Source organism: Neopsephotus bourkii, unplaced genomic scaffold, assembly GCF_033783945.1.
Source record: "Neopsephotus bourkii isolate Nb327-2 ecotype Australia unplaced genomic scaffold, CSIRO-AGI_Nbou_v1 NB_1799, whole genome shotgun sequence".
Taxonomy (NCBI): Eukaryota; Metazoa; Chordata; class Aves; order Psittaciformes; family Psittacidae; genus Neopsephotus; species Neopsephotus bourkii.
Window position 1 is genome coordinate 98,183 of NW_026902272.1, and position 21,818 is coordinate 120,000.

General features: G+C 65.2%; 1 protein-coding gene across 1 annotated transcript in view; it reads right to left on the minus strand.

Annotated features, from left to right (window-relative positions):
• Positions 1-5,221: 5,221 nt before the first annotated feature.
• Positions 5,222-21,818, minus strand: part of NUMA1 (nuclear mitotic apparatus protein 1) — a 24,188-nt gene continuing 7,591 nt past the window's right edge. Inside the window, exons 9-26 of the mRNA XM_061342596.1 lie at positions 19,863-20,020; positions 19,533-19,650; positions 18,728-18,845; positions 16,880-17,020; positions 16,620-16,739; positions 13,545-16,088; positions 13,009-13,050; positions 12,006-12,074; positions 11,811-11,921; positions 10,738-10,956; positions 9,762-9,919; positions 9,446-9,689; positions 8,726-9,002; positions 8,494-8,630; positions 8,211-8,405; positions 6,220-6,315; positions 5,984-6,139; positions 5,222-5,291 (exon numbers count right to left, since the gene is read on the minus strand). Of these exons, the coding sequence (XP_061198580.1) occupies positions 5,256-5,291; positions 5,984-6,139; positions 6,220-6,315; positions 8,211-8,405; positions 8,494-8,630; positions 8,726-9,002; positions 9,446-9,689; positions 9,762-9,919; positions 10,738-10,956; positions 11,811-11,921; positions 12,006-12,074; positions 13,009-13,050; positions 13,545-16,088; positions 16,620-16,739; positions 16,880-17,020; positions 18,728-18,845; positions 19,533-19,650; positions 19,863-20,020 (4,939 nt within the window). The 3' untranslated portion in view covers positions 5,222-5,255. The remainder of the gene's footprint in view (positions 5,292-5,983; positions 6,140-6,219; positions 6,316-8,210; positions 8,406-8,493; positions 8,631-8,725; positions 9,003-9,445; positions 9,690-9,761; positions 9,920-10,737; positions 10,957-11,810; positions 11,922-12,005; positions 12,075-13,008; positions 13,051-13,544; positions 16,089-16,619; positions 16,740-16,879; positions 17,021-18,727; positions 18,846-19,532; positions 19,651-19,862; positions 20,021-21,818) is intronic.

A 21,818-nucleotide genomic window follows, 5' to 3' on the forward strand; every position in this document is an offset into this window, starting at 1 on the left:
CCCCCTGCTCCTCCATCCCCCCCTGCTCCTCCATCCCCCCCTGCTCCTGCATCCCCTCCATCAGCTCCATCCCCTCCATCTCCTCCCCCCTTAGACCCCCAGGGTTTCCCTGCACCCAAGGCTGCTCCAAGCACCCCATTCCCAAGGGCTGGGCTCACACCCACACCCCAGCCGGGCAGCCTTGGGCACACAGAGCCAATCCCAGTGCCTGCCCAGAACAGAGCCCCAGGGTAGGGATCAGCCCCTGCAACCAGCATCAAAGCCCTGGGAACCCCCTGTTCTGAGGGGGAAAGGGGGATTTGGGCAGCGCTGGCACTGCTGAAGGCTCCCAAAGCCCTTCCCATAGGAGCCGCTGTGAGCAGGGATCATGGGGCTGCCCTGGGGAGCAGGGATCAGCTCTGTCTGTCCCCATGGACACACAGGGCAGCAGAGCCCATCCAGGGAGAGGGAACCGGGCCCAGCGGGACACAAACACGGAACCAGTGGGGAAAGAGCCACAGGTCCACCCAGTGCAAGCATTGCCCCACGGCCACCACTGCCCCATGGCACTGAGGGGGTGTGAACCCTTGCAGGGCCGGTGCCTGCAGCCCTGCCCTGGGCAGCCTGTTCCAATGCCTGAGCACCCTCTGGGGCAGGAATTGCTCCTCAGCTCCATCTAAACCTGCCCTGGTGCAGCTTGAGGCCGGTTCCTCTTGTCCCATCCCTTGTTCCTTGGGAGCAGAGCCCAGCCCCTCCTGGCTCCATCCTCCCCTCAGCTGGGTGCAGGCACAAGGGGGTCCCTATGGGGGCTCCCCAGCACTGCAGGGATGCTCTGGAGCTGCGGGCACCGCTCAGCCCCCGCAGGGTCCCCAGCACCCGGAGCCCCACAGCCAGGACCTGACCCCCCTGCCCCGCGCCACCAAACCCCAGCTCTGCCCCAGCACCGGCACCGAGGCTCGGCCGCATCCGGATCCCCCCAGCGCCAGCACCCAGGGACCCCCTACACTGAGGGCGCTGGGCAGGGGCCGCAGTGGGGCTGGGACCTCGGCTCCTGTGCTCCGGACCCACGGCGGCCGCAGGGAGCTCCCCATGGATCCAGCCCCATCCCGGACGGAGCCTGCGCCTCATCCCCGGCTCAGCACAAGGAGCTCAGCGCAGGGATACGGGCCCGTGCCCCATAGCGGGGTCTGTGGGGTCCCAGCCCCACGGCTGTCACCTCCCCACAGCTCAGTGCCCACAGCTCAGTGCCCACAGCTCAGTGCCCACAGCTCAGTGCCCCATAGGGCACCCCCTAACCCAGCCCCCCGTGTCCCCTGCCCCACAAGCACCCCGTAACTCAGCCCCCCCGTGTCCCCTGCCCCACAAGCACCCCCTAACTCAGCACCCCCGTGTCCCCTGCCCCACAGGCACCCCCTAACCCAGCCCCCCCGTGTCCCCTGCCCCACAGGGCACCCCCGCTGTCCCCGTACCCCGAAGCCCCTCAGTGTCCCCAGTCCCCCCCTGCCCCAGACGCCCCCTCAAGCCCCCCCGATGCCCCCTGCCCCACGGACCCCTCTCTCCGCGCCCCTCCCGCTCCCCCCGGCCCCGCTCCCGCTTCACCTCCTCCACATCGCGCTCCGCGGGGCCTCCAACCTCCACCTCCAACACCGCCGCCATCTTGCCCCCCCCTCCCCCCGTCCCACGGCGGCCAACTCCTTCCGGCACCGTCCACCAATCACCGGCCACGCCGCCGCAGCGAGGGCCAATCGCTGTGCGCGGCCCTGCGCCAGAGGCCAATCAGACACGAGGAGAGGCGGGACAGCGGCCGAAGCGGCAGAGCTGTCACTGGCAAGGGACCGTCGCGCATTTCCAGGCCCGGAGCGGGGCGCTCGGGCCCGGCCGCGGTCCCGTTGGCACCGCCCCCCCGAACCCCCCCTCCCCTCCGGTGTGAGCGGCCCCGGGGCTCGGCTCGGCCCCGCTCCCATCCCCGTGAGCCCCCGGGGCCGCTCGGCGCTGGGCCGCGGGCAGCGCACACGGCGGACGGTCCCTGAGCGGGCCCGCGCTGGAGGACTACGTGTCCCGTCATGCACCGCGGCGGAGCGCCGGGACCGGCTGAGGAGGGAACAGGGATCGGGATCAATGGGGGTGAATGGGGCTGAGGGGCAATGGGGGTGAATGGGGGGGCTGGGGGTGAATGGGGCTGAGGGGCAACGGGGGTGAAAGGGGCTGAGGGGCAATGGGGGTGAATGGGGCTGAGGGGCAATGGGGGTGCATGGGGCTCAGGGACAATGGGGGTCAATGGGGCTGAAGGGCAATGGGGGTCAATGGGGCTGAGGGGCAATGGGGGTGCATGGGGGGGCTGTGGGCAGGGGGCACTAAGGGGGTAAAGGGAGGGCTGTGGGGCAGGTGGGGTGGTGCACTGGATGCGTTGGGGCTAAAGGGAGCTGGGGGCTATGGGGAGCCCCAATGGGATTCCTGGGGGGCAGGATCCCTGCTGTTCCCATTGGGAATGGTAGGGACCTGTGTGCTGGGTACCTCTGTTCCCATTGGGAATGCTGGGTACCTGTGTGCTGGGTACCTCTGTTCCCATTGGGAATGCTGGGTACCTGTGTGCTGGGTACCTCTGTTCCCATTGGGAATGCTGGGTACCTGTGTGCTGGGTACCTCTGTTCCCATTGGGAATGCTGGGTACCTCTGTTCCCATTGGGAATGCTGGGTACCTGTGTGCTGGGTACCTCTGTTCCCATTGGGAATGCTGGGTACCTGTGTGCTGGGTACCCCTGTTCCCATTGGGAATACTGGGTACCTCTGTTCCCATTGGGAATGCTGGGTACCTCTGTTCCCATAGGCAATGCTGGGTACCTGTGTTCCCATTGGGAATGCTGGGTACCTCTGTTCCCATAGGGAATGCTGGGTACCTCTGTTCCCATTGGCAATGCTGGGTACCTCTGTTCCAATGCTCCAATGCTGGGATGGGGACACAGGGAATGGGGAGCAGAGATTGCAGCTGCTCTGCCCCGGCCTCCTGGGGCTGGAACCTGCCCGGTGTCAGCGGGCCCTGGATGGGGATTGGTGACATAGGGTGTCCCATTCCCCATCCCATTCCATTCCCCCATCCTATCCTGTCCCATTGCCCCATCCCATCCAATTCCCCCATCCCATTCCCCCATCCCATTCCATTCCCCCATCCCATTCTGTCTCATTGCCCTGTCCCATTCCTCCATCCTGCCCCATCCCATCCTGTCCCATTCCCCCATCTCATCCCATTTGCCCATCCCATCCCATTCCCCCATTCCATTCCCCAATGCCATCGCCCCATCCCATCCTCTCCCATTGCCCCATCCCATCTCATTCCCACATCCAATCCCATCCTCTCTCATTCCTCTGTCCCATCCCATCCTGTCCCATTCCCCCATCCCCTCCCATTCCCCCATCCCCTCCCATTCCCCCGTCCCATCCCCACATCCCATTCCCCCATCCTGTCCCATCCCCACATCCCATCTCATCCTCCCATTCCATCCCATTCCCCCATCCTGTCCCATCCCATCCTCTCCCATTCCCCCATCCCCTCCCATTCCCCCTTCCCATCCCATTCCCCCATCCCATCCCATCCCTGCCGCTGAGTTCCTGCAGCCGGCGCAGGGGCAGAGCAGGGACCGGCTCTCCCTCACTCTCCCCCATCCCTTGGGCCGCCAGGGCCGGTTCGGGCTCTCCTTCACCCGCACGCACCCGCTGGGTGCCGCAGCCCCGCCCCGGCGCCGCGGTGATGGGCTCCTGCCGCCCTGCATCACTGCCTTGTCCCGCAGGAGGGCTCCGGGCCCATGGGCAGCGCCTGCAGCCCCAGCCCTGCCGCGGGCTCCCCGTCCAGCACCACCCCCTGAGCGCACCCATGGAGCGGTTTGGGTCCGAAAGGACCCTGGGATCTCCCGGCTCTGATCCCGGGTCGGGTCCATCCCATCCGGTCCCTGCGCACCCCAAGGTGCTGCCCCCCGGGCCCTGCTCTCCTCCTGCCCCGGAGCCGCAGCGAGGATGAGGATGAGGAGGAGCTGGGGCTGAAGAGGCTCCCGGCCCAGCTGAGCCGCACGGATGCTGCTGCTGAGGCCCAGAGCCGGGACCGGGACCGGGATGCAGCTCCCAGTGGGCTCCATCCGCATCCCATCCCCAAAGGGATCCTGGCCCGCTCAGCGCTGTACCCACAGCCAGAGCGATCCCATGGGACAAGGCCATGGGGGGTCCCCGATGCTCCCCATGCCCATAGGGGTGCACTGGCCTGGTTCCGGGCTCCTCACCCTCCTGCTGGTGCATCCCTGGTGCGCCCCAATCCCCCTGTGGTCCATGTGTGGGGCTCCAGCAGGATGCTGCTCCATGGGGATGCTCCAGCACTGGGATCCATCAGTTACATCCCATGGTGGGGGTCCAGAGGCGGCTCCATGGGGTTCAGGGTGGGATTAACGCGGCTCCATCCCATCCCATCCCATTCCCAGGCTCTGCACAAGGAGGCTCCCAGCAGGTGATGCCTTCATCCTCCTCCTCCTCCCCTGCTCCAATGGGTGCCCAGCAGGGGTGGCCTCAGGCCTGCCCCTGCCTCTGCACGAGCAGGGATGTGGGGCAGGGAATGGGAGCCACTGGAGGGGCTCAGCAGTGCCCATGGGGCTGCCCCAGCTGCATCGGTCACTGCTCCAATGCAGTCCCCTCCTGTGCCCCTTCAGCCTGGAGCTGCTCCCCATGCACCCCAATGGGTGCCCTGCCCCATCCGCACCCCAGCTTCAGCACCCAGACACGGGGGGCTGTGAGGATGGAGGGGCACGGAGATGCTGGGTGCTTGTGGGGCAGGGAAGGAGCTCAGCACCCCCATAAAGGGCTCTGGGGCTGATGTGGGGCGAGCACCCCAAGGCTTGGGGGGGGTTTAACTGGAGAATAAAGGCGCGAGGGAAGCGGATTGTGGCTGCCCATGGGTGAGCGGCGGCACTGGGGAGGAGGAGGAGGAGGATGGAGACCCCCCCCCCCGCATTGGGGTCCCTGAACCCCCTGAACCCCAAAGCAGCGCCCGGGCCCCCCCCAGCGCTGCAGGACAAAAATACAATTTATTTACAAGTAGAAATACCTTAAAAATGCCCCTTTCATCCCCCCCCCCCCCGGGGTGCCCCAGAGGATGGGGGGGGCCTGAGGGGGTCCTGCCTGTGGGGGGCAGGCAGGAGCGGGGTGCAGGGGGGGATGGGACAAGGGGAAGGGGCCCCCCCTCGTGTCCCTTCCCCCCCCCATGAGCCTCGGGTTGGGGGGGGCCATAGGGACAAAGCTCAGAATTTGGTGTCCTTGAGCTGCTGGCGACCGGCCTGGAAGGGACAGAGCAAGGTGGGGGCATGGGTGGGGGGGACCTGCCCCAATGGCCCCCGGGGGGGTGCAGGGGGGTGCAGGGATGGGGGGCACAGGGATGGGGGGCGCAGGGATGGGGGGGCGCAGGGATGGGGGTGCAGGAATGGGGGCGCAGGGATGGGGATGCAGGGGCGCAGGGATGGGGGGCGCAGGGATGGGGGGGTCAGGGATGGGGGGCGCAGGGATGGGGGCGCAGGGATGGGGGGGGGGGCAGGGGATGGGGGGGGGCAGGGATGGGGGGCACAGGGATGGGGGCGCAGGGATGGGGGGCAGGGATGGGGATGCGGGGATGGGGGGCGCAGGGATGGGGGGCGCAGGGATGGGGGGTGCAGGGATGGGCGCAGGGATGGGGGGTGCAGGGATGGGGGGCAGGGATGGGGGGTGCAGGGATGGGGGGCGCAGGGATGGAGGGATGGGGGCGCAGGGATGGGGGTGCAGGGATGGGGGGCGCAGGGATGAGGGGCACAGGGATGGGGGCGCAGGGATGGGGGGCGCAGGGATGGGGGAGCAGGGATGGGGGCGCAGGGATGGAGGGGCAGGGATGGGGGGTGCAGGGATGGGGGGCGCAGGGATGGGGGGTGCAGGGATGGGGGCTCAGGGATGGGGGGCGCAGGGATGAGGGGCATAGGGATGGGGGGGGTCAGGTCCTTACCTTGCCCTTAGGGGACTTGGTGGTGGCGATGCGGGGCGAGCGGCGGGCGCCGGTGCGGGGGGACCCCTTGGTGGGGGCTTTGCGGCGCAGGAGGCTGCTCCCCAGCTTCTTGGGGGTGTTGAGGATGCTGAAGGCCAGGGACTGGCGCCGCTCGGCCTGCAAAGGGGGTACAGTGAAGGGGGGTCACCCCAGTCACCCCCCCCCAGTGCTACTGGTGGTGCTGGTGCTGCTCTCACCGGCTTGGCGGGCGCTGGCTGGGCGCTGCGGTGGAGCTGGGCGCTGCGGCGCTGCGGGGTCTGTGCCCGTGGGAAGCACGTGGTGGGCTTCTTGGCCTGCGGGAACGGGGGGGAAAGGGGATGGCACCGGGAGAGGGAGCAGAGCCCCTGGTCCAGGGATGCTCCAGCCCCGATCCCTGCGCCTGAGCCCATCTAAACCCACAGCAGGGACCCCTTCCACTGGAGCAGCTTGCTCCAAGCCCCTGTGTCCAACCTGGCCTTGAGCACTGCCAGGGATGGGGCAGCCACAGCTTCTCTGGGCACCCTGTGCCAGCGCCTCAGCACCCTCACAGGGAAGAGCTTCTGCCTAAGAGCTCAGCTCAGTCTCCCCTCGGGCAGGTTCAAGCCATTCCCCTTGGCCTGGCCCTACAGGCCCTTGGCCCAAGCCCCTCTCCACACCCAGCACGGGTGCTCCCAACCCACCAACCCTGTGCCCATGGGTCAGTGGTGGCTTTGGCAGCGCTGGGGAGCGGTTGCACTGGGTCTGAGACTCAAAGGTCTGTCCCCATCCGGCTGGGTTCTGTGTTCTATGGCTCTCATCTTACATGTTCTATGCTCTGTGTTTCACACTCTATGCCCTGTGTTCTATGTTCCATGCTCTATGTTCTATGCTCTATGCTCTCTGTTCTATGTTCCATGCTCTATGCTCTCTGTTCTATGTTCCATGCTCTATGTTCTATGCTCTATGTTCTATGCTCTATGCTCTCTGTTCTATGTTCCATGCTCTATGCTCTCTGTTCTATGTTCCATGCTCTATGCTCTCTGTTCTATGTTCCATGCTCTATGGTCCATGCTCTATGCTCCGTGCTCTATGCTCTCTGTTCTATGTTCCATGCTCTATGCTCTATGCTCTATGTTCTATGTTCTATGCTCTCTGTTCTATGTTCCATGCTCTATGCTCTATGTTCTATGTTCTATGCTCTATGCTCTCTGTTGTATGTTCCATGCTCTGTGCTCTGTGTTCTATGCTCTATGCTCTGTGTTCCATGCTCTATATCCTGTGTACTATGTTCCATGCTCTATATCCTGTGTTCTATGTTCCATGCTCTATGCCCTGTGTTCTATGTTCCATGCTCTATGTTCCAGGCTCTATGCCCTGTGTTCTATGTTCTATGTTCCATGCTCTGTGCTCTGTTCCATGCTCTATGCTCTATGTTCCATGCTCTATGCTCCCTGCTCTGTTCCGTGCTCTATGCTCCATGCTCTATGTTCCATGTTCTATGCTCTATGCTCTGTGCTCTGTTCCATGCTCTATGCTCTATGCTCTATGTTCCATGCTCTATGCTCTATGTTCTATGCTCTATGCTCTATGTTCCATGCTCTATGCTCTATGTTCCATGCTCTATGCTCTATGTTCCATGCTCTATGCTCTATGTTCCATGCTCTATGCTCCCTGCTCTGTTCCGTGCTCTATGCTCCATGCTCTATGTTCCATGTTCTATGCTCTATGCTCTGTGCTCTGTTCCATGCTCTATGCAGTATGTTCCATGTTCCGTGCTCTATGTTCCATGTTCCATGCTCTATGTTCCATGCCCTATGCTCCGTGCTCTATGGTCCATGCTCTATGCTCCGTGCTCTATGCTCTATGTCCCATGTTCCATGCCCTATGCTCCGTGCTCTATGGTCCATGCTCTATGGTCCATGCTCTATGCTCCGTGCTCTATGCTCTATGTCCCATGTTCCATGCCCTATGCTCCATGCTCCCTGCTCTGTGTCCCATGTTCCATGTTCCATGCTCTATGCTCTATGTTCTATGCTCTATGTTCCATGTTCCATGCTCTATGCTCCGTGCTCTATGCTCTATGTCCCATGTTCCATGCCCTATGCTCTGTGCTCTATGGTCCATGCTCTATGCTCCGTGCTCTATGCTCTATGTCCCATGTTCCATGCCCTATGCTCCATGCTCCCTGCTCTGTCCCATGTTCCCCGCTCCGTGACCACCCTGTGCTCACCTCGGGGGTGTCGGGGCCCTGCTGGGTCTCAGTGGCTGCTCTCTTGCGCTGCTGCCGGGTGGTGATGCCGGGCCAGGCCGCGCTGAGGCTGCTGCATGGGGCCGGGGGGGGCTGCATGCTGGCGCGCCGCAGCGTCTCCCGCGGGTCCCCCGTCTTCATCTCCTCGTCCGTGATGGTGGCCAGCGAGTTGGAGGACTGGGGGGGACACACACACACAACACAAGGGGGATGTTACCAGGGCCCCCCCATGCCTGCCCCATGGCTGCACCCCCAAGGGCCGTACCCTGCTCTCCAGGGGGTAGCAGGTCTTGAGGTGGGGGGGGCAGGCGCGGTTGCGCTGCTGCAGCTCCGCGATGCGGTTCCAGTCTTCCAAGTGCTCGGGCTCATCCTGGCACGTGCCAAGGTAGAGGCTGCTGCGGCCTGGATGCGGAGCAAGGCAGGGTCAAAGGGGGGGTTCCAGCACCCCAAGTGAAGGCAGAGCCCCCCCCACTCTGCCCCCCCCCATAGCCACGCACCCAGGCTGGAGCTGCTGCCCCCCTGCATGCGCCGCAGGGAGCTGCGCGTCACCGGGCGGTAGCCGGGGAGCCCCAGGAGCGCGGCGTGGGCGCGGGGGTCCTGCGGGGAGGAGGTGTCCGGGGGGAGCAGGGACTCCTGCGATGGGAAACTGGAGAGGGAGCGCAAGGAGGAACCCGAGCGCAGGCGGCTCCGGGCCGGGGCAGCGCTGGGCTGGGCCCCGGGGAGGCTGCAGAAGGAGACGTCGGCATCATCCGGTTCCTCGGGCTTGGCTTCTTTCTATGGGGGAGAGCATGGGATGGGTGGGATGAAGGGAGCTCAAAACCCATCTAAACCCACAGGCAGGGAGCCCTTCCACTGGAGCAGCTTGCTCCAACCCCTGTGTCCAACCTGGCCTTGAGCACTGCCAGGGATGGGGCAGCCACAGCTTCTCTGGGCACCCTGTGCCAGCGCCTCAGCACCCTCACAGGGAAGAGCTTCTGCCTAAGAGCTCAGCTCAGTCTCCCCTCGGGCAGGTTCAAGCCATTCCCCTTGGCCTGGCCCTACAGGCCCTTGGCCCAAGCCCCTCTCCCAGTTCCCTGCAGCCCCTTTAGGCACTGGAGCTGCTCTGAGGCCTCCCCGTAGCCCAGCAGAGGGGCAGGATCCCCTCCCTGCGCTGCTGCTCATGCTCTGGGGGTGCTCAGCGCTCCCTGCATCCATGCCCCGGTGCCCCCCCCGCTCACTTTGCTCATGGTGATGCTGATGGTGGTGCGGCGCCGCGCGGAGCGGGTCTGGCAGCCGGAGCCGAGCGCGAGGTCCCCGCAGGAGCCGGCGCTGGAGCTGCGCTGGGCCCGCGTGCGGCCGGGCAGGGGGGTGAAGTAAAGGCTCTCCAGGGAGTCCCCCTTGCGCTGGAGCCGCCGCGGCACCGGGGACTCCTCAGCACCCGCGGGCAGCAGCGAGTCCTCGGAGCGGGAGCGCGCGGCCTCCCTGCGGGACAGGGCTGGGCTCAGGGCACGGCGGCTCCGGGGCTGGTTCCGGTGCCCATGCCCATGCTGGTACCTGTTGGTGCGCAGGGACCCAGCCTCCTGCAGGCTGAGCTCCAGGCTGTCGGTGCTGATGTCGGCGGGGTTCTGCTGGAGCAGCTCCTGCCCCTTCAGCGCCTCCTTGGGCACCTGGACCCTGCCGAGCTCCCGGAGCTGCTGGTTGGCAAATTCCACCTGGGTGGGAAGCAGGGAGGGAGGGAACGGCTGAGGGAGATGGCAATGGGGGAGATGGCAATGGGGGAGAAGGGAGGGGAGAAGGGAGAAAAAAGGAGAGAGAAGGAAAGAGGGAGAAGGAAGGAGGGAGAAGGAAGGAGGCAGAACGAAGGAGGGAGGAGGGAGAAGGAAGGAAGGAGGGGGAAAGAGGGAGAAGCAAAGAGGGAGAAGGAAGAAAGAAGAGGAAGAAGGAAGGAGAGAAAAGCAAGGAGGGAGAAAGAATGGAGAAAGAAGGGGGCAGAACGAAGGAGGGAGAAGGAAGGAGGGAGAAAGAAGGGGACAGAACGAAGAAGGGAGAAGGATGGGGACAGAACAAAGGGGGAAAAAGGAAGGAGGGCAAGGGAAGGGGGGAGAAGGAAGAAGGGAGAAGGATGGGGACAGAACGAAGGGGGGAAAAGGAAGGAGGACGAGAGAAGAGGGGAAAAGGAAGGAGAGAGAAGCAAGAAGGGAGAAGGAAGAAAGGAGGGAGAAGGAAGGACAGAGAAGGATGGAGAAGGAAGGGGACAGAACGAAGGGGGGAAAAGGAAGGATGGAGAGGGAAGGAGGAAGAAGGAAGGAGGGAGAAGGAAGGAGAGAGAAGGAAGGAGGGAGAAGGAAGGAGGGAGAAGGAAGGGGGCAGAATGAAGGAGGGAGAAGGAAGGAGAAGGAAGAAGGGAGAAGGAAGGGAATAGAACGAAGGAGGAAGAAGGAAGGAGCAGAATGAAGGAGAGAAAAGGAAGGAGGGCGAGGGAAGGGGGGAGAAGGAAGGGAGAAGCCCCTCTGTGCTGTGCTGCCCCCACCTGAGCCTCCAGGCTGTGCACCTGGCTGGTGAGGTTCCTGCAGCTGAGCTCCGACTCCTTGGCCTGCAGCACGCTCTGCTGCAGCTCCTTGGCCAAGCGCTGCGCCTCGGCCCGCAGCTCCCTGTTCTCCTTCTGCAGCTGCTCCATGGCCTTCAGCCTCTCCGCCAGGTCCTGGGTCTGCTGCTTCTTGGCGTCATAGTGGGTTTTTGCCTTCTCCATCTGAGAGAGAGGAGAGAAACCCATCGGCATTCCCAGGGACCGGGATGGGGGTGGATGGGGATGGATGGGGATGGACGGGGATGGGGATGGATGGGGATGGGGATGAGGATGGACCGGGATGGGGATGGGGATGGACGGGGATGGGGATGGATGGGGATGGGGATGGACGGGGATGGGTGGGGATTGGGATGGATGGGGATGGACGGGGATGGACGGGGATGGGGATGGATGGACAGGGATGGGGACGGGGATGGACACGGGGTTGGGGATAGGGATGGATGAGGATAGATGGAGACAGGGATGATGGGGATGGGTATGGATAGGGATGGGAACAGGGATGGATGGAGACGGGGATGGATGGGGACCTGTATGGGTGGGGATGGATGGGGATGGGGATGGATGTGGATGGACAGGGATAGGAAGGGGGATGGATGGGGATGTGGATGGACAGGGATGGGGAGGGGGATGGATGAGGATGGACAAGGATGGGGACGGATGGTAATGGGGATGGATGGAGACGGGGACAGATGAGGAAGGATGGGGATGGGTATGGATGTGGATGGACAGGGATGGATGGGGATGGGGAAGGATGAGGATGGGGATGGATGGGGATGGACAGGGATGGGGAAGGATGGGGATGGGAATGGATGGGGACAGACAGGGATGGGGACGGGGATGGATGGGGAAGGATGGGGACGGAGATGGACAGGGATGGGGATGGATGGATGGGGACGGGGATGGATGGGGAGGGGGATGGATAGGGAGAGGGATGGATGGGGACAGGGATGGGGAGGGATGGGGACAGGGATGGGGATGGGGATGGACAGGGACGGGGATGGACGATGTGACCATACTTGGCCTTTGTAGTGCTCGGCCGCCTGCTCCTTCAGCGCGAGCTGCTCCTGCAGCTCCGCCACCCTCTCCTGCTGCCGCATGGCCTCCGCCTGCAGCTCCCCCTCCAGCGCCTGTGTGCAGCGAGGACACGGGCTCAGAGACCCCCCGAGCCCCCCAGTGCAGAGCCCAGCCCCAGGCCTTCGCTCCCCATTCACCTTCACCCTCTGCTGGTGGCTCCGCGCCGTCTTCTCGTGCTGAGTCAGCTTCTTCCTGAGCTCCTCCACCTGCAACACCTGGGGTTAAGCCAGCTCCAGGGAGGAGATCCCCCCCCCATGGGTCCCAGCCACGAGGCCTCTGTGGGGCCCCTTATGCTGGGATTGATGGGAAATGGGGCTTTCCCAGTGCTGCTGCCGAGAGCCAGGCTCACGGCACCGCTGAGGCCGGTGCTGCTGTGCGGCATCGCACCTCTGGCCACATCTGGCCTCCTCCTGCCTCTAGCCATTGCCAGCAGCTGGGCAAGGTGATGGACCATGGTTAAAGATGGGGGGAACTGGGATGTATGGGAGGAATGGGATCTCCTGGCTCCCCCTAAATCCCATCAGCCTGAGGAGGGATCGCAGGAGCAATGGTCCCCTATGGGGCACACTGGGAGGAGCCGAGCTGCAGGCAGCAGGGTTTGGGATGAAGGCAAAGACCTGGAGCTGCATCCCCACCACAAGCACAGCATAGGGAGCAGGGAATGCCACTGGGAAGCAGCCGAAACCATGCACCATCACACAGTACACCATTGCCCAGTGCACCATTGCCCATCTCCCAGTGCACCACCAGCCAGTCCACCAGCACCCAGTGCACCAGCACCCAGTGCACCATCGCCCAGTGCATCATCACCCAATGCACCAGGGCCCAGTGCGTCACCCAGTGCACCAGCACCCAGTGAACCATCGCCCAGTGCACCAGCACCCAGTGCATCATCACCCAATGCACCAGGGCCCAGTGCATCACCCAGTGCACCATCACCCAGTGCACCAGCACCCAGTGCATCATTGCCCAGTGCACCAGTACCCAGTGCACCAGCACCCAGTGCACCATCGCCCAGTGCATCATCACCCAATGCACCAGCGCCCAGTGCATCACCCAATGCACCAGCGCCCAGTGAACCATCGCCCAGTGCACCAGCACCCAGTGCATCATCACCCAATGCACCAGCACCCCTGTTACCTGCTTGGCTTGCTCTTTCCGAACCGCCTCCAGCTGCTCCACCTGCAGGCACAAAGCGCGGTGACCATGGGGAGCGTGCCCCAGCCCCAGCGAGGAGCGGGATGCAGGGATGGGGGGATGCGGAGATGCAGGAATGCGGGGATGCAGGGATGCGGGGATGGAGGGATGCGGGGATGGAGGGATGCTGGGATGCGGAGATGCAGGAATGCGGGGATGCAGGGATGCGGGGATGGAGGGATGCGGGGATGGAGGGATGCTGGGATGAAGGGATGTGGGGATGCGGAGATGCGGGGATGCAGGGATGCGGAGATGCGGGGATGGAAGGATGCGGAGGTGCAGGGATGCGGAGACGCAGGGATGCTGGGATGGAGGGATGTGGGGATGCAGAGATGCAGGGATGCGGTGATGCGAGGATGGAGGGATGCAGAGATGCAGGGACGCAGGAATGCGGAGATGCAGGCATGCGGAGACGGAGAGATGCAGGGATGCAGAGATGCAGACATGTGGAGATGCAGGGATGCGCGGGAGCCCCTTACCTGCGCCGCCAGCCTCTGCCTCTCCTCCTGCAGCTTCCTCCTCTCCTCCAGCGCCGCCGCTCTGCTGCTCTCCTGCTCCTTGCCCGCAGCCTCCAGCTTCTGCACCGCCTCCTGCGCCTCCCTGCGGCTCCCGGCCACCAGCTCCTCGGACGCAGCCCGCAGCCGCTCCAGCTCCCGGCCGTGCCGCTCCTGCGCCTGCCCCAGCTCCGCCTGCAGCCGCTGCACGGCACGGTCCTGCTCGGCCGCACGCTCCCGCAGCGCCGCCAGCTCTGCCTGCAGCGTGCCCAGGGCCTGCCCGCGCTGCTCCAGCTCCTGCCGGTGCTGGCTCTCCAATGCCCCGCGCTCCGCCTGCAGCTGCTGGCACAGGAGCTTGAGCGGCGGCAGCTCCGCAGCCAGGCCCTGCGCGGCGCCCAGCTCCTGCTGCAGCGCTCCCACGAGCTGCTCCTGCTGCAGCCGCTCCTCCCGGCAGCCCTGCAGCTCCTGGCGCAGCTCCTCCTCGCGCTCGCCCTGGCTCTGCCGCTCCCTCCGGAGCGCCTCGAGGGCCGCGCGCTGCTTCTCCATCTCCTCCTGGCACCGCTGCACCTCCACCTTCATGAGCGAGCAGCGCTCGGCCGCGCGCGACGCCGCCGTCGCCATCTCGGCCTGCAGCACCCGCAGCCGCTCCTCCAGCTTCTTGCTCTTCTCCGACTCGGCCAGCGCCAGGCGCTTCAGCTCCTTGCTCTCCCCTTCCTTGTCGCCCGCCTGCCGCCGCAGCGCCGACACCTCGTGCTCCAGGCTGCCCAGGAGCCCGCTCTTGCGCTCCAGCTCCTGCACGCACTGCGAGAGCTGCTCCTTCCAGCCCTCCTCAGCCCGGGCCCTGTCCTGCGCCGCAGCACGCAGCGCCGCCAGCTCCTTCTCATGGGCTGCAACGGCGCCGCGGCTCTGCTGCAGCTCCCGGCCCTTCTCCTGCAGCTCCTTGCGCAGCGCCTCCGCGCTCCCGTCCTGCAGCGCCTGCGCCGCCCGCGCCGCTTCCAGCAGCTTCTGCAGCTCCGCCGCCTGCTCCCGGTGCTGAGCCCCGGCCCTGCGCGAGGCCTCGAGCTCCGCGTGCGCCGCAGCCGCGCTCTCCCGCTGCTCCCGGCACCGCTGCTGCAGCTCCTCCACCTGCGCCCGCAGCGCCCGCAGCGCCACCGAAAGGGCTTGGTTTGGCTCCTGCTCTGCGCCTTTGGTGCTTGCGGCGCTGTCCCCATCGGTGCCTGTGGGGCCCTGCAGCTCCTTGTCCCCTGCGGCGCTGAGCTCCCCTCGCAGCCTGCACACCGTGCCCTGCAGCTCCCGCAGCTCCTCGGTGCACGCCGCCTTGTCCCGGCGCAGCTCCTCCTGCAGCTCCCGCAGCCGCGCCAGCTCCTCGCGGTGCCGGGCACGCTCCACGCGCTGCTCGTTGAGGCTGTTCTGCAGCTGCGCCTCCACCTCGGCCTTGCGGGCGCGCTCGGCCCCGCTCTCGGCCCGGCCCCGCTCCAGCTCCTGCCGCAGGCGCGCGGCCTCCTCGTTGCGGCCGCCCAGCTCCTGCAGCGCCTCCTCGAGCCGGGCGCGCAGCCCCGAGCTCTCCCCATGCAGCCGCTGCGCCTCGGCCCTGGCGCCCTCCAGCTCCTCGCGCTGCCGCCGCTCCCGCTCCTGCAGGGAGCGCAGCTCAGCCCGCAGCCGCTGCTCCTCGCCCTCCTTCTCCTGCGCCCATGCACGGCTCCCGGCCAGCTCGGCCTCGAGCGCGGCCACGCGCTCCCGGTGCTCGGTGCCCTGGCGCTGCGCCTGCGCCTGCAGCGCCGCCACCTCCTCCTGCCTGGCGCGCAGCTCCTGCTCCAGCGCCCCGCGCTCCTCAGCCTCGCATGGGGCCGGCTCCGTGGGCTGCTGCTGCTGCAGGCGCTGCCTCTCCGCCGCCTCCAGCTCGGCGATGCGGGCCAGGCTGCCCTCCAGGCTCTCGGCCGCGCGCCGCTTCTCATCCTCCAGGATGCCCTCGGTGTTGCGCAGGGATTCCTCCAGGCGCAGGAGCTGCTCCTGCAGGCGCCCGTTCTCCCGCGCCAGCCGCTCCCTCTCGGCCAGGCGCTGCTGGCTCTCCTTGAGCCGGGCCTCCACCTCCTGCAGCTGCGCCTGCAGTGGGCTCAGCTCCATGATGCTGCCCTCCAGCTCCCGCATCCTGCGGCTCAGCTCTGCCCTCTCCCCATCCCAAGCGGCCTGGTTGCGATCCCGCTCCTGCGCCAGGGCCTGCCGTTGGCTGCTCAGGGATGCGTTGGCCTCCTGCAGGTGCTGGAGCTGCTGCAGGCTCTGCTCGTGCTGGGCCTCCCGCTCCCGCAGCTCCCGCTCCAGCTCCTCCCGGCGCCGCTGGCTCTCGGCGAGGGAACCCTGCAGGCTGCTGAGCGCGCTGCCAAGCTGCTGCTTCTCCTCCTCAAAGAGGCCCCGCTGCGACTGCAGGGCTGCTTCCTGCTGCTGCTTCTCCTCCTCCAGCCGCAGCACCGTGGCCTGGAGCTCAGCCCCTTCCCTGCTGAGAGCCGACACCTCCTGCTGCAGCTCCTCCAGCTGCGGGGACAAGAGGGGAAGGGATCAGCACACACACGGGTTCAGGGGTGACCCACAGCATCACAGTATGTTAGAGATTGGAAGGGACCCCAAAAGCTCATCCAGTCCAATCCCCCTGCAGAGCAGGAACACCCAGATAAGGTTACACAGGAACGGGTTTTGAATGGCTCCAGAGAAGGAGACTCCACAACCTCCCTGGGCAGCCTGGTCCAGTGTTCTGTCACCTCACTGAGAAGGAGTTTAAGTGGCACCTCTTGTGTTCCAGTTTGTACCCATTGCCCCTTGTCCTATCATTGTTTGCCACTGAGAAGAGCCTGGCTCCATCCTCGGGACACTCCCCCTTTATATATTTATATACACTAATAAGGTCACCCCTCAGTCTCCTCTCCTCCAAACTATAGAGACCCAGCTCCCTCAGTCTCTCCTCATAAGGGAGATGCTCCACTCCCTTCATCATCCCGCTGCTCTTCTCCAGGCAGCTTCCCATGGGATCACCGCAGGAGGCAGGGATGGCTCCGGACGCAGCCGTACCTTCAGGACGTCCCCCAGCACCTCTCCCTTCTGGCTGCTGCACTCCCCCAGCTGCGCCACTTGATCCTCCAGCAGAGAGATCTTCCCTTGCAGGATCTCAACCTTCTCCTCGCAGCATTTCTGGGGGCAGGAGGGATGGGGGCTGAGGCTCAGCAGGGCTGCGTCACCCCCAGTGCATGGATCCAGGCTGCCCAGAGCAGGGAGAGGCTGCGCCTGCAGCGCTGCAGCCGTGCCCCAGCCAGGCCCCGGGCCCTGCCCACCTTGTCCTGCAGGGCTCCTCGCAGCTCCGTCTCCAGCTGCCCCTGCTTCTCCTGCGCCTGGGCCAGCGCCGCGTTGTGCTCCTCCGAGAGCTCGTTCAGGGCCTCCTGCAGCTGCACCAAGTGGCTGCCGATCTCCCGCAGCTGCAAGGGTGAAACCCCCCCATTGCAGAGGAAGGGCCGAGCGCTGCAGGGCTCCAATGGGCCAGCACCCCTGCAGAGCCTGGTCCCTGCTGCATGCACCCTGCAGCTGCCAAGGGTGAAACCCCCATTGCAGAGGAAGGGCCGAGCGCTGCAGGGCTCCAATGGGCCAGCACCCATGCAGAACCCAGGCCCTGCTGCATGCACCCTGCAGCTGCCAAGGGTGAAACCCCCATTGCAGAGGAAGGGCCGAGCGCTGCAGGGCTCCAATGGGCCAGCACCCATGCAGAGCCCGGCCCCTGCTGCATGCACCCTGCAGCTGCCAAGGGTGAAACCCCCATTGCAGAGGAAGGGCTGAGCGCTGCAGGGCTCCAATGGGCCAGCACCCATGCAGAGCCCAGGCCCTGCTGCATGCACCCTGCAGCTGCCAAGGGTGAAACCCCCATTGCAGAGGAAGGGCTGAGCGCTGCAGGACTCTAATGGGCCAGCACCCATCAGAACCCAGGCCCTGCTGCATGCACCCTGCAGCTGCCAAGGGTGAAACCCCCATTGCAGAGGAAGGGCCGAGCGCTGCATGGCTCCAATGGGCCAGCACCCGTGCAGAGCCCAGGCCCTGCTGCATGCACCCTGCAGCTGCCAAGGGTGAAACCCCCATTGCAGAGGAAGGGCCGAGCGCTGCAGGGCTCCAATGGGCCAGCACCCGTGCAGAGCCCGGGTCCCTCTGCATGCACCCTGCAGCTGCCAAGGGTGAAACCCCCATTGCAGAGGAAGGGCTGAGCGCTGCAGGGCTCCAATGGGCCAGCACCCATGCAGAGCCCGGGCCCTGCTGCATGCACCCTGCAGCTGCCAAGGGTGAAACCCCCATTGCAGAGGAAGGGCTGAGCGCTGCAGGGCTCCAATGGGCCAGCACCCGTGCAGAACCCAGGCCCTGCTGCATGCACCCTGCAGCTGCCAAGGGTGAAACCCCCCCATTGCAGAGGAAGGGCCGAGCACTGCAGGGCTCCAATGGGCCAGCACCCGTGCAGAGCCTGGTCCCTGCTGCATGCACCCTGCTGCATGCACCCTGCAGCTGCAAGGGTGAAACCCCCATTGCAGAGGAAGGGCTGAGCGCTGCAGGGCTCCAATGGGCCAGCACCCATGCAGAACCTGGCCCCTGCTGCATGCACCCTGCAGCTGCCAAGGGTGAAACCCCCATTGCAGAGGAAGGGCCGAGCGCTGCAGGGCTCCAATGGGCCAGCACCCATGCAGAGCCGAGGCCCTGCTGCATGCACCCTGCAGCTGCCAAGGGTGAAACCCCCATTGCAGAGGAAGGGCCGAGCACTGCAGGGCTCCAATGGGCCAGCACCCGTGCAGACCCCGGGCCCTGCTGCATGCACCCTGCAGCTGCCAAGGGTGAAACCCCCATTGCAGAGGAAGGGCTGAGCGCTGCAGGGCTCCAATGGGCCAGCACCCATGCAGAGCCCAGGCCCTGCTGCATGCACCCTGCAGCTGCTGATCTCCTGCAGCTGCCAATGGTGAAATCCCCCATTGCAGAGGAAGGGCCGAGCACTGCAGGGCTCCAATGGGCCAGCACCCGTGCAGAGCCCAGGCCCTGCTGCATGCACCCTGCAGCACCACGCTCCCCTTGCGAGCGGCTGGAACTGAAGCATCTCCGGGGTGAAGGTCCCCATGGCAGAGCCCAGCCCCATTGCAGGACCCTGCAGGCCGTACCTTGAAGGAGAGGTCCCCGTTCTCCTCGGAGAGCTGGCTGATCTTGCGGTCCATCTGCCCCTTCTCAGTCTTCAGGTCCTGGCACTGCCGCAGCGCCTCGTGCAAGCGCGCCATGAGGCTGCAAGGGGAGGGTGGGAGGGAGGGTGAGGACCCCAGCGGGGCTCATGCTGCTGGGGATGGCCCAGGACACCGAGGGCCCACGGGTCCAGCTCTGAACTGGATCCCAGCACATGGAAGAGGCGAGCAGGGAGATGTCTGCGCTTTGGCAGAGCCCAACAGCCCCAAACCAAGGGCAGAGGCAGCTCCAGGACTCCAAGGGCAAACCAAGGACCAGGAGCCTGGGCGCCCTTCCCAGGTAAACAGGGACAGGGCAAAGACCAGGAAGCGGCAGCACCAGGGAGCAAGGAGTGAGAGAGCCCAGGCCAGAGCCAGGCAAACCAAGGGGAGCAGCTGGGGAAGGGGCGCCAGTGGCACCCCAAAGGCTGTCAGGGTCACAGAGCACATCCCACAGCATCCCCCCCACAACAGGGAGGGCTGATCCCGTGCTAAGGAAGACCTGAGAGCAGCCCCAGTGCCTAAAGGGGCTGCAGGGAAGCTGGAGAGGGGCTTGGGACAAGGGCCTGTAGGGCCAGGCCAAGGGGAATGGCTTGAACCTGCCCGAGGGGAGACTGAGCTGAGCTCTTAGGCAGAAGCTCTTCCCTGTGAGGGTGCTGAGGCGCTGGCACAGGGTGCCCAGAGCAGCCTGGGGCCTCCAGGGTGACCGGGCCCAGCCTGCCAGGAGGAGGGGGCACCCCCGGGGCATCACCTCTCGTTCTTCTCCCTGAGCTCCTCCACCTCCTTGGGCTCCAGCTGCTCGGCAGCGTGCTTCTCATTGAGCAGGGCCAGGCGGTCGATCCGCTGCTGCATGAGGGTGATCTGAGCCTCTGCAGAGGGGGGGAACAGACCCGTTACCCCCTGTGGGACCCCCAGTGCCCAGGGGGGGTCCTGTCCATCCCCATGGGTGAGGAGCCACCGCATGGAAACGCTCTGCAGGGGGAGATGGATGAGCTGGGCTCCACTGGCAGCATGGAGCTGAGCATGGGCTCCAGCTGAGCCCCCCCCAAACCCGATCCCAGTTTGTCCCATAGGGACTGACCCTTCTCCGAGAGCAGTTTCCGGTTCTCTGCCAGCTCCACCTCCAGCTCATCCCGGTTTTCCCGCTCCGCAGCCAACTGCTTCTTGAGGCGCCGCAGCTGGAACTGGGGGGTCTGCATGATGTCCCCCATGGGCGAGGAGGGGGCCGCGGGCAGGACACTGCAGAGGGACAGCACGGAGCACCTTAGGGAGCCAGCACCCTTCAAACACAGCCTAGGCACACCCCAGCTCCATCCCATCGCACACCCCAGCTCCGTCCCACTGCACGTCCCAGCCCCATCCCATCGCACGTCCCAGCCCCATCCCATCGCACGTCCCAGCCCCATCCCATCGCACGTCCCAGCCCCATCCCATCGCACGTCCCAGCTCCATCCCATCGCACGTCCCAGCCCCATCCCATCGCACGTCCCAGCTCCATCCCATCGCACGTCCCAGCTCCATCCCATCGCACATCCCAGCTCCATCCCATCGCACGTCCCAGCTCCATCCCATCACACATCCCATCCCCATCCCATCACACATCCCAGCTTCACCCCATCGCACATCCCATCCATCGCACGTCCCAGCTCCATCCCATCGCACATCCCAGCTCCATCCCATCGCACGTCCCAGCTCCATCCCATCGCACATCCCAGCTCCATCCCATCGCACGTCCCAGCTCCATCCCATCGCACATCCCGGCTCCATCCCACCGCACATCCCGGCTCCATCCCATCGCAGATCCCAGCTCCATCCCATCGCACGTCCCAGCCCCATCGCACATCCCAGCTCCATCCCATCGCACATCCCAGCTCCATCCCATCGCACGTCCCAGCTCCATCCCATCGCACATCCCAGCTCCATCCCATCGCACACCCCATCCTCATCCCATCGCACATCCCATCCTCATCCCATCGCACGTCCCATCTTCATCCCATCGCACGTCCCAGCTCCATCCCATCGCACGTCCCAGCTCCATCCCATCGCACGTCCCAGCTCCATCCCATCACACATCCCATCCCCATCCCATCGCACGTCCCAGCCCCATCCCATCGCACATCCCAGCTCCATCCCATCGCACGCCCCAGCTCCATCCCATCGCACGACCCAGCTCCATCCCATCGCACGTCCCAGCCCCATCCCATCGCACGTCCCAGCTCCATCCCATCGCACGTCCCAGCCCCATCCCATCGCACGTCCCAGCTCCATCCCATCGCACGTCCCAGCTCCATCCCATCGCACGTCCCAGCTCCATCCCATCACACATCCCAGCTTCACCCCATCGCACATCCCATCTTCATCCCATCGCACGTCCCAGCTCCATCCCATCGCACGTCCCAGCTCCATCCCATCACACATCCCAGCTCCATCCCATCGCACGTCCCAGCCCCATCGCACGTCCCAGCTCCATCCCATCGCACATCCCAGCCCCATCCCATTGCACGTCCCAGCTCCATCCCATCACACATCCCATCCCCATCCCATCGCACGTCCCAGCTCCATCCCATCGCACATCCCAGCCCCATCCCATTGCACGTCCCAGCTCCATCCCATCACACATCCCATCCCCATCCCATCGCACGCCCCAGCTCCATCCCATCGCACGCCCCAGCTCCATCCCATCGCACATCCCATCTTCATCCCATCGCACGTCCCAGCTCCATCCCATCACACATCCCAGCTCCATCCCATCGCACGTCCCAGCTCCATCCCATCGCACATCCCAGCTCCATCCCATCGCACATCCCAGCTCCATCCCATCGCACATCCCAGCTCCATCCCATCACACATCCCAGCTCCATCCCATCGCACGTCCCAGCTCCATCCCATCACACATCCCATCCCCATCCCATCGCACATCCCAGCTCCATCCCATCGCACATCCCAGCCCCATCGCACATCCCAGCTCCATCCCATCACATATCCACCTCCATCCTGCCCATCCCTCATCCCAGCTTCCTCCCACCCCTCACCCATC